A 13,598-nucleotide genomic window follows, 5' to 3' on the forward strand; every position below is an offset into this window, starting at 1 on the left:
TATTCACTTGAAACTTGTGCTCTACCCTAACTTATCAGGTTTTGCCAATGTTCGATTCCCTCCTAACTTCAAACAGGGCAAAAGCCTCACCGCCTGGCTTGGTGGGGTACAATCATAAGTCCACAGAGTAGGAAGGGGCCATCCCGGCCACCTAGTCCAACCCCCTGCTCAATGGAGGATCAGCCTGAAGCGTCTACATTGTATTTTAGGTGGCACTGCCCCTTGGCCCCATAAGGGACATCAGGGATTTGAAAACAAAACTCAGCAATGCTGAGATAAGCAAGAAGGCAGCACGAAAGGAATGGATACCCCAGCAAGGGTCTCTTGCCCAAAGGCTGTAGTGCAGCCTACACTGGCCACTGTGCAGATGCAAATTGCAACGACATGCAGTGCCATTTGTCCTTCTGCAGTCCAACCCACTTATTTCAGCAAGCGTAGACCTGAATGTCTCAACCCATGGGACAATCACTTGTTCTCAGCTGCTCCAGCGGGAAGACAAGGCCTTGTAGCAGAGTAGAACTCAGGTGCACGTTAGACGGAATCTCTTAACGGTAAGAGTTGTTGGACAAAGACACTGATGACTGAGGTGTGGGGGACTTTCCCTTGCTGGAATTCTCCCAGAAGAGACTAGATAGGCTTGGATTTCCTGTCCTGAATGGGGTGGGGGGCAGGCAGGGGGCCCCCCTCACAACGACATGACTCTCTGGGCTGCGGCACAGAGCAGCAAGATGCATCAGGCTGCACAGAGCTTCCTCATCCCCTCGCAGGGACCATAATTAGAAATATTTACTGGTAAGCCGTAACACTGGTGATGTCAATCTGGAAACCTTACCAGAAATTTAACCTCTAACTCGGTTATAACAGAGCAGCTAATGGGATTCAATAATCATCAAGCAGGGAAATTATCTGCTGACAAGGCTGAGCCATCGATCGGAAGCAAAAGGCACAGAAACAGGTCAAAAACTTCATGCCCCCAGCGAACGGATGGATGGAGGAAGCCAAAGCCCTGGTTCATCCCATCCGGTGCTGTATGCTTGGGCTCTCGATGTATTTAGGCAGAATGAGGTCTTTCCTGGCACCTGATATGAGATCATTTTAAACTGGAGGCGAACCTGGGACCTCTTGTGAGGCAAGGGTGTTCACCGCCAATGGTCAAATCAATTTCTGACCTCAGGGTTCCCTCAAGGTTTTGGGAGCATTGAAATGAAGGACAATGCTAGACTATGCAAGAAAACGTTTCCAGACAGCAACATGGCTTGGAATGCAGAAGGACGCCCATCAAAAGTGTGGGTTTTGTGCCATCTTATAACAACCCTACCAATTAACGGTATTGAAAACATCCCAACCATGAACAGTCGTGCTCAGATTCTTCTCTCCATGGCTACCTTTATTGAGCCGTCTCATGTCAGGCCATTCCCTTCCCCCAGCATTATTGTCTTCTCCGGCAGTCTTGACTTTGCTTGATGGGCTCCATCCAAAGAGCTCCCTGCAGAAAGGTGCTCTTGTGCTTCCTTTAACCAATGAACATAATTCCCTTCTACCTCATGCAGTCATGCAAATTCATGGAGAAAGCTATAACGTCTGCCATCAATCACAACCAAAGGAAACCTCCAGGGGTAGGGGCAGTGCACAGGAGGCTGGAGGGGGAAAGCCACAGATGCCTGGGAGCTCCCTCATGCATCCGGCTGCCGGACACGGAATGTTGGCCAAGTGATCCTTGGTTTTACCTGGCCAGGTGGCTCTTGTGATGCGACTCCTACTAGACAATGTTTGGTAGTTCTTGAGATATTCATATCCTACTAGGCTTGACAATGTTAAGCAGCAGAAGAAGAGTTGGTTCTTATATGCCGCTTTTCTCTACCAGAAGGAGTCTCAAAGCGGCTTAAAATCACCTTTCCTTTCCTCTCACCACAACAGACACCCTGTGAGGAGGGTGAGGCTGAGATAGCCCTGATATTACTGCTCAGCCAGAACAGCTTTATCAGTGCTGTGGCGAGGCCAAGGTCACCCAGTTGGCTACATGCGGGGGAGGATTGGGGACTCAAACCTGGCTGGCCAGATTAGAAACCATCACTCTGAACCACTCCACCAAGCTGAGTTGTTATATAGCAGGCAGATGTGCTGCCCTCAAGATTCCACAGAAACAGCATTCTTAACCTTGACCTGCTTCCCCTGAACCAGAGAAGGATAATTCCTGGGCATGCCTGGATAGCCAGCATTCAGAGGTGAACACAGTACTGATCAAGGGCTTTGCAATTATGAAAGGGTCTGATGCATGCTGCAGTGTGTATGGACCACATTGAGAACTGATCCATATGTACAACAGAACCAGACAATACAGTTTTTTCCCGGAACTGGAAACATGAGACTGGGGGAGGCATGAAAAATGGTATCGGCTGGGGGAAAAAAGGTATCAGATTAGGGACTCTAAAGCAGTGGTCCCCAACCCCCGGTCTGGGGACCGGTACTGGGCCGTGGATCAGTTGGTACCGGGCCACAACTCCTATTCCTCCTCCTCCCTGGCTGCTGCCTTGGGGGCTGCCCTGTCACTCTGCCACCGATTCACCTTTGGTGCTCTCCAGTAGCCACCATGGCTGGGGCTCCCCCTCAGCATGGCACTGCGCAGCTGCTCCTGGCAGCACCCCCCAGCGGGCAGCGGGAAATCAGGGGCACTGGCGGGAAAACAAGTAGAGCAGGGGCTCAGGCAGCAATGTCCCTTGGCAAAAGACTACCCACTCCCTGGGCCTCAGTAAAATTGTCAAGCGTTAACCGGTCCCCGGTGATAAAAAGGTTGGGGACCACTGCTCTAAAGTGCTAGTCCACTGGCCCCTTCAAGACCAACCAAGTTGTGTTCAAGGTATAAGGAAGCCAATAAGATAAGAGGCTAAGTTTCCATCGAAAAAACTAACACTGAGGTCACAAAGTGGAGGGCTAGGAACTCACAAAGATCTTCTGACTCAGCATTATCTTGCAAGGTGGTATTTCGTAGAAGCCGAGATCGTCAACTATGAACCAGGAAGACCAAGCAAGCCTTGCCATAACCACACATTTCCCTGGATGGCCTTGAGAAAGTTACTCTTTCCCAGTTTTGTGATGGCAGGGACTCATGGGAATTGTAGTCCATGGACACCTGGAGAGTCACCATTTGGCCACCCCTCCCCTAGAGGGCATGCCCAAAGGCAACTGTATTATGGAAAGTTGAAAGGGAACATGGCGTTCTCCATTTTGGGGCCTTCTGGCTGGCAAAGAAGCTCATGAACTTCTGGTACCCAGTTAAGACCCTGGCAATTTGGGAGTATTAATTGTCTCACTTGGGATGGCTGAATTGCCCCAATACTTCCTCTGCAACTACTTCTGCTTCCTCTGTTCGTTCTGCTCTATTGCTGCCACTAATTAAATTTATTTTAGCTAAGTACTCCAATTATTTATTACTGCTGCTGGTTTTTAATTTTTAGTCCTGTGTCAGTGTTGTACTAAATTCGATTTTATCATCACTTTCAATGGGAGGCATTCTACTAATCTGTTCCTCGGACGGTGGAGCCTCTCACCGGAGCACGGAGCCTTCCTCGGGAGGAACACAAAGGCTCCTTGCTCCGGCTGGAAGGCTCTGCTGTCAGTGAGAGAGATTCATAGGACCCACCTCATTGCCTCCTGTCATTTGTGTTGCTGGAAACCGGCTGGGAAATGTTTTTATTAAGAGCACGGCGTGCAAATCTAAAACCCAAATAAATAAATAAAAAGTTGCTATGCAAATGCCAAGTAATGTTATTCCCGGGCTTAGTCTTATCCATAACCTGCCATTTCTCTCTTATGAGGCTTGAAATGAAATAAATGGCTGAAAAAACACTCGATGTTTGCAGTTCTGCTTTCCCTTAAATTGAAATGGGAACCGTAAGTGGTTTGAGAAATGGATCGGAAAGTCTTGTAACAACAGTGTTATTCCAATAAGTACCCTAGTATCCCCCTGTGAAATGTCAATTGTCTCCCAAGCGAGACGGATAGTCCAGGACTCCTACAACGGGAAGCACCTTTTAAAGGAATGGAGGGCTTGCTCACAGTGTGGATTCAGCCCTCTGGGATCCCTTTAGACCAGGGGTAATCAAACTGCGGCCCTCCAGATGTCCATGGACTACAATTCCCAGGAGCCCTTGCCAGCATTCGCCGGCGAATGCTGGCAAGGGCTCCTGGGAATTGTAGTCCATGGACATCTGGAGGGCCGCAGTTTGACTACCCCTGCTTTAGACCTCCACCCAGACACAGAAGGCTCCGCAACATGGCGCCCAGGAAATCTCACCTCTGGCAAACAAAACTCAGGAACGGAATCCACAAATACATGACCCGAACAGTCCTTCAGCTCCTGAAAAGTGGGAGGGGGGAGAAATGGTGAAAAGGAGGGAAATGCAATGGAGTAATCAGACAAGGAAAAGCAAAATGGAATCTAAGGACATCTAAAAAGGCAGATAATACTCTTTGCATTTTAATGACCCAGGCAAGCCTACATGCAAAGAAAAGCTGGGGTTTTTTTGTATCCCGCTTTCTCAAAGGAATCCCAAAGCGGCTTACAATTGCCTTCCCTCCCTCCCCCTGCAACAGACACTCTGTGAGGTTGGTGGGGCTGAGAGAGCTCTGAGAGAACTGTGACTGGCCCAAGGTCACCCAGCTGGCTGCATGTGGAGGAAGAGTAGGGAATCAAGCCAGGTTCTCCAGATTAGAGGCCACTGCTCTTAACCACGTCACCAAGCTGGCTCTCTTGGCAGACCAGGGCCCACAGCAACCAGACTCCTCCTTTAAGTCACGGCTTGCACTGTTTCTCTTAATTTTATCCCTTAGTGCCTGGTGGACTGGTTGCTGGGCATGCAAGTAGACCCAAGCTGAGAGGGGGGACTGGAGAAACATCTGCTGATGTCACAGAAGCTAGGATGAGCTCCCTGAAGTGCACAAAGGAGGGAAATGCTGGAATTTCCCCAGACACAGAACCAAATGGAAAAAGAGGCAGAAGAAGGGGCTCTTTCCAAAGTCCTCTAGCTACAGGGCAGTCTCTCCCCTCCCTTGCGGCGGTACCAGGTAGAAGCCTGACACAGGGGTGAATCCCATCTCTCATTAATTCTAGCAAAATTGCCACGTTGTAACAAATGAGCCATTACATCTAATGGCAGAAGGCTCTTAACCTCGTCAAAAGAAGTTAAAAGGTGAATTTCGGGTGAGCTGGGCAAATTTCAGAGTCTCCCTTGGACTTTGAAGCAGTGCATCCAAAGGCAGTAACAGAAGCGGTTCTTACATGACAAAGCACCCACCTCTGTCCCTAGACCTAGTCTCTGTGTGACACTGGTCTGCTCATTCGTCATTCTAAGTAGGTATAGCCATCGACTATGTGGGGCAGGGGTAGTCAAACTACGGCCCTCCAGATGTCCATGGACTACAATTCCCAGGAGCCCCTGCCAGCGAATGCTGGCAGGGGCTCCTGGGAATTGTAGTCCATGGACATCTGGAGGGCCGCAGTTTGACTACCCCTGATGTGAGGTGTAGACAGAGCTCAGCTGGACCATAATTGAGGCTGCCTGCAACAGGCACCTGTGGATATTATATACCCACCCACATCTTGCTAGCTACAGGTCCACTCCTCTGGCTGATGTTCAGAAAGATGAGAGCACAAAGAGACAGTGTCCAGTCTCTGCGACATGCACATTTCCCGTGCACAAGTCACCCTTCAGACTTTACTGAGGAACTGAAAGCAGCGGAACACAACGGTCCCTTCTGTATTCTGGCTTCAGAAGGCATTTGAAAGATGTTCTTAGTGACAGAAAGGGGGTCCAGATTCTTATGAGCCCCCGAGTGTTTCAGTTACCCTTGGAAGAAGTTCACCCTGGGCTGGAAAGCCCAGGTTCAGCCCAATCTAATTAGATTTCAGAAGCTAAGCAGGATCAGCCTTGGTTGGTATTTGAATGGGAGACCACCAAGAAGGTGGGCAATGGCAAAGCACCTCTGAATGTCTGTTGCCTTGAAATCCCCACTAGAGGTCACTAGAGATCAGCTGTGATTTACCAGCACAAGAGAGAGAGAGAGAGAGAGAGAGAGAGAGAGAGAGAGAGAAGGGGGGGGGGTGAGAGCCAGAGAGCCTGTGCATAACAGCAAGGGAACACTCGACAGCAAGCTGTGGACAGTTGTGTATCTGTCCAACACATGCCTTTTTATCAGTTGGCACCTCTCACTTTCTAAAAGGTGTACATTAAATGTATGCGCACAGCTTCACGGCCTTGGCTATTGATTGTCCCATTCACCTGCTTGCGAAGGAGATGGAGAAAGTACACGTCTGCATAGGTATATATGTATACCTATAGGTATATATATGTATATATACACATGTACATATGTGTGTGTGTAATTAGTCTGGCTGTTAGTCCTGCTGTTTCAGTGGAAGCAGAGCATGGAGGACTCCCCAGAGTTTAATACATCAACAAAGCGCTGCTTAGGCAAATATCGTCACAACAGATAAAGATATGGCAGGCAAGGAAGATCAGGGATTCCAGGTACAGCTGCCGGAGCCGGCTGCCAAAGGTGGACTGAAGGACCACTTCCTGCCATTGTGCTCTTCTGCTGTCTTTGTGATACGCTAAAGATGCTCTCTGGAAAGCAACCAGTATGTTCCATGTCAGAGCGTCAAGGGCACATGATGCGTTTGAGGTTTGATATATTCCACATAGACAGTGCAAAACATGTTTGCTATGATCTGCTTTTAGCAGCTAACACAAAGATTAAGACATAGATTACATCCCTCTTCAACTGGGGTGCCCAAAACTGAACACAGTACTCCTAGTGAGGCCGAACCAGAGAAGAGTACAGCGGTACCATCACTTCCTATGATCTGGACATGACACTCCGTTTGATACAGTCCAAAATCCCATTTGCCTTTTTAGCCACTGAGTCATACTGCTGACTCATGTTCAATATATGGTCTACTAAGACTCCTAGATCCTTTTCGCACATGCTACTGCCAAGACAAGTCTCCCCCATCCCATACTGGTGTATATAGTTTTTCCTACTTAAATGCAGAACTTTACATTTGTCCCTATTGAATATCATTTTATTCAGTTTAGCCCACTTCTCGAGCCTATCAAGATCATCCTGTATTCCGATTCTGTCTTCGGTTGTGTTTGCTACCCCTCCCAGTTTACTATCGTCTGCAAATTTAATACTCTCTCTAATCCTCTCCCACAAGTCATACAAGAACTTGAGCAAGAAGTTGGAGGTGGAGGACACACTGCCCTTTCCCCCTTCTGGCTCCCCACACAACACTCCAATTGGTTCTGAAGGGCCCCTTGACCTTTCAGAAGATCTAGAAGGGCTCTGTTAACAATTCAGTAAGATCCAGTTCTTTAGCCTATGCCATTTTTAGGGCATTGTTCTGCTTCCTGGGAAATGAACAATGGGGTTACTGCTGTGCTATCCAAGCACTGGAACAAAACAGAATCAATGTCAGCTGGAAGAAATGTGAGGAGCAGGAGGAAGGGGGTGAGAGACCAGGGCAGAGGATGGGTGGTTGTACCCTCGATAACCACTTGCAAGATTTCATTTGCCAATGCAGAAGAAAATGGCCGGGGTGAAAGCTTAAGTATCGCAATTGAACTCTTTCTAGTCTCTACCCTATTGGTGGAAGTCAAGCCCAAATGCCCTAGAAGTGGTTATCCATTGGGATTTCCCCGCTGACCTGAAACACACTGCCTTTTTTCTTCTCAATATGAAACATTGGCAACCATTAATTGACGCTGGCAGAGCATTTGGGGTACTATAGCTAGGGGGGCCTGACAAGAGAAGGACACCTGCCCTAGTGATCCAAGCACCCAGGTCCGCTTTTGCTCCCTTTCTATAGTCCTCCAGATGTCAGCCTATTTAGTTGGCCCCAGAGAATTCAGCAGGAGCCATTGGTCCTTATCTGCACAGTGCATCTGTTACCTAGATTCAGCCATCCTGTGCTCAGTTTCTTGGTATTGCACACATGACAAAATGCTGAGAACTGGGAGATGTGTAGACCCCTGCCTGGTTGATCCTATGATACTCACAAGTAACCACAATCACGCAGAAGCAGCCATGTGAGAAGAGACGGAAGCTTCTGGGCTTCTGCTGGGAGCTCTGTTGGCCCAAAATTCTATTTTGCCAAAGTGTCCTCTGAGCGTAAGAGTATCCCTGATCAGCCTGTGATACACTTGGCAAGTTTTGTGTAGGTGTGTGCACGTTTCTTCTTTTCATACCACAAACCAAATTTACTGTTCCTGTTGTGACAACTTCAAGGCACTATGCTGCACTGGCCGTAGCAGTCCAGAGGTAGTGAAATCCTACCATTGTAGAGATTCACGGAGCCAGAAGGCACCTGTGGTTGGGGATACATGAATGTGCTTTCTGCAGCTGGGCAAAGACCCCCCCCTCCCGAGCTTTTCTTTTTGCTCCAAAAAGGTGTATCAAGGCCCCACCATGGGGATGTGGCCATAGCTCTACCATCCCCTGTATGGCTACTGTGTTTCTGGCTTACATTTCTCCGTCGTGCTGTCATTATCCAGCATCACTGCCGCTGCGCATTCAACACATCCCACTTCTGACCACAGATCACAAAGAAGGATATGGGGTGTGCAGGGAGCACAGCGGCTATTGCTGTGCACGACTGCGAAATAAATACAGTCCAACAGCAGGCGAGCCTCAGACTCAGCTGCATTTGTCTTTGCGGAGCAAGCCATTCTGCCGCCTGTCACTAGAGATTAGTAAAGTCAGAAGTTTTGTGAACATGCAGGCTATTACCCTCCACAACAACAAGTAGCGTCAAGGTCCATTGGAAAAAGCAGCAAATTTGATCGAGAAAGCATTTTCCAATTTCCCCTCTCCCTCTTTTTGATATCCCCAATTCGAGCATCTTGACCTGAAAATTCAATGAGGCTTCCCCCGCCCCCCTTTTTCCTGATGAGAATCTCATTTATTTCTTTAGTTAAATAATGCTGGGCTCCATTTGGCTGGCTAATTGGCTAGGTTCCTCGAGAGACCCGATGATTGCATCTGTACATTACCTTGTCTAGGAAAATCCTTCCGTCTTTTAAGACCCAGCCTGGGAGTCTGGATAGCCTTGGGCTGCAGGAAAGAAAAACAAACAGGATTAATGGATTGAATGACAGAACCAGCATCCCTTTTAAAGAGAAGGGTGTTTACATACATTTCAGAAACGGTGTGACTGAACTTAGCAGAATCCTGTCCCACTGAAGGCCTCCTGCCAAAGATCTGCTCAGTCAGTTCAAACACTTGTGACATTTTCTCTTCACCTTAACAGTCCTTCCCCATGATAATGCCACACGGTTACTCCGGTCTGTGTAGGCTCCAAAGGCCCTCTCCGAACAAGACTTCTAGCAGTGGAATTGGCAGTTCAGGGAGGTGGTGAGCTCTCCCTCACTGGCAGTCTTCAGGCAGCAGCTGGACAGATACTTAATCCTGGATGCTTTAGGCTACATGGCCTGGATTGCTCCTTCCTACTCTAGGATTCTATGATTTTCAGTGTTACATGACTTTATTATTATTATTATTCGATTTGTTACTCACCTCTTCCTAAGAGGCTCAAGGCGAGTTACATCAATAAAACCCCCAATAAAACCCCGTACATTAAAATCACAAATATATAATTAACACAATAACCAAGATGCGGCAAAAAACACGTAGCCTAAACTAAGCCACCCCCAATCCCCATGGCGTGACATCACAGAAGACCAACCAATGGCTTAGTAGGCCTTGTAAGCAACAAGAGGCAAGCATTTTTAAAGGAAAAGTCTGCTTAATATGGAAGATTGTACAGTACTTAACTCATGGAGGTTATTTCCAAAAAAGAGAGAGCTTTCTATAGTATCTCTGTCAACAGACTTGAAGAGGAAATTATGACTTTGCCTTTTGTTGGCAGAGTTTAAATATGCCAGAGTTTAAATATGCAAAGGAGGAGCTCAGCACGTAAAGAATAAATAGTTTTACTGAGAAGAGAAACAAACCTGTGAAGAAGAGAGAAGAAACTCTTGTTGAGGGAACACAGAGAAGAAGTCTCTATCCCTATAACACAGGGGTAGTCAAACTGCGGCCCTCCTGCTGGCAGGGGTTCATGGGAATTGTAGTCCATGGACATCTGGAGGACCACAGTTTGACTACCCTGCTATAACACATAACACTAACCTCTTATCACTAACCTCTTAACATAACACTGACCTCTTATCAAGCTTATTTAGTTAATTTTAATCAAATTGCAGAAAGTCTACAACAGGCTTTCTCAATCAGAGTTTCGGCCCTGGAAGAGTTTCTCTCAGTAAGAGTTTCACAGGGTGTCTGTTGTGGGGAGAGGAAAGGGAAGGCGACTGTAAGCCGCTTTGAGCCTCCTTCGGGTAGGGAAAAGCGGCATATAAGAACCAACTCTTCTTCTTCTTCTTAAATGGGTAGGAGATAATTTTAAATATATTTTAATGTTAAACATTTTCTGGGTGATATGACCGTAAATGGTCATGAGGAACGCCTTCCAAAATGGCCAAGGGTGGGCTCAGAATAGGTGGGAGTGAGGAGGGCCCTGGGTGGGCATGCGCACAGCTAGGCTTCCCAGCCATATTCGGCACGATCTGTACTCTGTCAAAGCACAGTGGCTTGCTGGAACTGGGGTTGCTCTTCATTCCATTAAGATAAGCTTTATATTGCTTTTATCGTAGCTGTATGCAGTTTTTAGGAGAGCTTTACTGCTCTGACGCTGTGAACTTTTAAAAATGAATTATGCTGCTTTTAAATGCTCACTGCTTCAAAAAAAATTTATGCCGCCTTTATACTAGTTTGTACATTAATGGGTTTTACATTTTTTTAATGCAACTAGTTGATGATCTGTCTCAGTCCTTTACAATTTTCTCTTTATCAGCTTGGATCCTGCAATACATTTCTACTAACGGAAGGGGAGGGTTATTTCATTCGTCCCCACCCTTCCTGCTGCAGATCTCCGATTCCCCCCACATGCTGTTCCTGGGATGGAGGGGGGATCCCTGCCTCCCACTTGCAGCATTTCAGGGAGAGCTGTGGGCTGCAGTAAAAGACAAGACAGTCCCATGCCACTGACGGACACACCTTTTGCTAGTGGAGATTTACCCCGGGATCCAAACCATTGCTGCAGATTGTTTTAGTGAAGGTCTGCAGCTGCCAAGCCCTGAGTATTCGCTGTTGTGTGTCCCACCTTGTGGGATGGGCTGCCTGAGGAGGTCAGGAAAGCTCTTATGCCTCTATCCTTCCCCAGACTGCATAATAATGGGACTGTTCAGGAGGCCATTTTAAGAAAGGGAAACCAGGAATAACCAGGAATGCTTTTATGAAGCGACAAGGCCTATAGTTTGCAGCACTGCTCCTTCTATGCATCATCTGGTTCTTATTGCATTTCCCCCGAATCTCTAAACCTGTTTTTCCATTGCTTGTCTATGGCATTTCTTCCATTTGCTTTTATGGCTCTGTTGTCTAATTCCGTGATACAACCTTAATGAACTGTTTTTGTAGTATGTTTTCTAACATTTGCATTGTGCTGTTTTCAAGCTTTGTAATTTACCTTGAGTCTCAGTGAGAAAGACAGGAGATCACACACACTCACTCCAATTTTAGTCAATGGGCTTAATCCCCAGAAAGTGTTATTGGGATTACAGCATCAGTCTCCTAAATGCACCTGGAAAGAGTACTTTCTCTGGAGTTATTAAGAGGCTTTTTTAAAGGTGGGGCCGGAAGAACAATTAATTGCTGGGGACACAAAGAGTGGCTTGAATCTAGACTAAACTTCCTGCCAATGGAAGGGCCTAGGTAATTCCTACCGATTCCCACTATTTGCTTTCAGATCCCCAATTTGCTTCTCACGCTGCTCCTGTGGGGGCCCCGTCTCCCAGGAGCATTTCAAGGAGATTAGTGGGCTACAGTAGGGAGCCCAGAAATGTAGGAATGTTCTGTTCCACTGGCAGAAATACCTTGCAAGAGCAGAAATGTTAATTTCTCTGGATCCAGCCCAGCCTTTGAGCACTGGCAGCTACCAGGGCAGGCTTCCTGGCACAGAACTTGCATACAGTCAGTGTGGATACTAATGAAGGCAAAGGAATTACTCTAATGACTGATGCCAGTATATAAGGAACAAGGCCCACATCGTTGTTTACATACACAAAGGAAAAGTCAGATAATTGCAGCAAAGGCTTTAGATGCTGTGAGTTAGCTAGGAGCAGATGAGGCCTGCCTTTCCTGACCCATACCTGCAAGATGCCAAGAAAGGACAGCGTGAGGCATCACACGCCAACTATAGCAGAAGTGTTGGTTATTATACCCGGCTTTTTATTACCCGAAGGAGTCCCAAAGCAGCTTGTAATCGCCTTTCCATCCTCTCCCCACAACAAACATGCTTTGAGGAGGGTGATGCTAAGAGAGCTCTGATAGAACTGCTCTGTGAAAGCAGCACTAACAGAACTGTGACTAGACAAGGTCATTCAGGTGGATGCATGTGGAGGAGGAGTGGGGAATCAAAGGTGATTTTCCAGATGAGAAGCCATCACTCTTAACCGCTACTCTCCAGATGTCATCATGCTGTCAGGGGCTCATGGGAATTGTAGTCAATGGACATCTGGAGAGCCACAATTTGGCCACCCCTGCAGTACACCAAGCTGGCCAAGTTAGTTCTGGGAGCATGAGAGAAGATCACTACCATCCCCTGGTGGTGGAAATTTGCATAACACCACAGTGGATTTGACCTTGCAGCTCACTGGAGAACAGGGACTGGTGCGAGGTTTCTAAAACTGGGAGCTGTGTAGAGATATTGAACTGAGGAAAACATTTTCTCCCACTGTCACAACGCTAGATAACTCGGGGTCACCCAACAAAATGGCTTTAGCATTCAATTCAGGAAGGACAAAATGGCAGCACTTCATAATCGAAATGTTTCAATAAGCTACCCCGAATCAAAGGTGTTCAATTGATATAAAAAATAACTCAGGAAATTTGCTACGGCAAGTTGTACCAATACCCTCTCAGTCAGATGACTATATAGAGGAGCCATATTTACAAAGGAGAGATCTATCAATAGTGATTAGCTATTAGAGCTAAACAGAGCCTCCATGGTCAGAGGAATTACCTCTGAATTACAGTCGCTGAAAACAGACGGAATGGGAGGGGTGCTGATGTCAGGCCCTGCAAACTTCTTGGAGGCATCTGGCTGGTCACCAGTAGAAACTGGATCACAGGCCAACAATGCTCTTGATATTTTATTTAAAATATATCTGTCACCTTTCTGTCCAACAAGAGTCCCCAACTCCCCAACCATCAACACATTAAAACTAGGGGATGATCTTGGACGGCTACACAGGACAGTGCAGGGTTTGAAGCCCAGGTCGTATGACGAAAAGTTGAGGGAGCTTCATCTGTTTAGCCTGGAGAGAAGACGACTAAGAGATGATATGATAACCATCTTCAAGTACTCGAGGGGCTGTCACGGAGAAGATGGAGCAGTATTGTTTTCTGTTGCTCCAGAGGGTCAGACCAGAACCAATGGGTTGAAATTAATTCAAAAGAATTTTCGGCTAAACATCCGGAAGACA

General features: G+C 47.1%; 1 protein-coding gene across 1 annotated transcript in view; it reads right to left on the bottom strand.

Annotated features, from left to right (window-relative positions):
* The window catches only part of INTS9 (integrator complex subunit 9), a 69,873-nt gene that overhangs the window by 47,722 nt on the left and 8,553 nt on the right, over positions 1-13,598 (bottom strand). Inside the window, exons 3-4 of the mRNA XM_077331873.1 lie at positions 9,051-9,111; positions 4,295-4,357 (exon numbers count right to left, since the gene is read on the bottom strand). Of these exons, the coding sequence (XP_077187988.1) occupies positions 4,295-4,357; positions 9,051-9,111 (124 nt within the window). The remainder of the gene's footprint in view (positions 1-4,294; positions 4,358-9,050; positions 9,112-13,598) is intronic.

Source organism: Paroedura picta, chromosome 1, assembly GCF_049243985.1.
Source record: "Paroedura picta isolate Pp20150507F chromosome 1, Ppicta_v3.0, whole genome shotgun sequence".
Lineage (NCBI taxonomy): Eukaryota > Metazoa > Chordata > Lepidosauria > Squamata > Gekkonidae > Paroedura > Paroedura picta.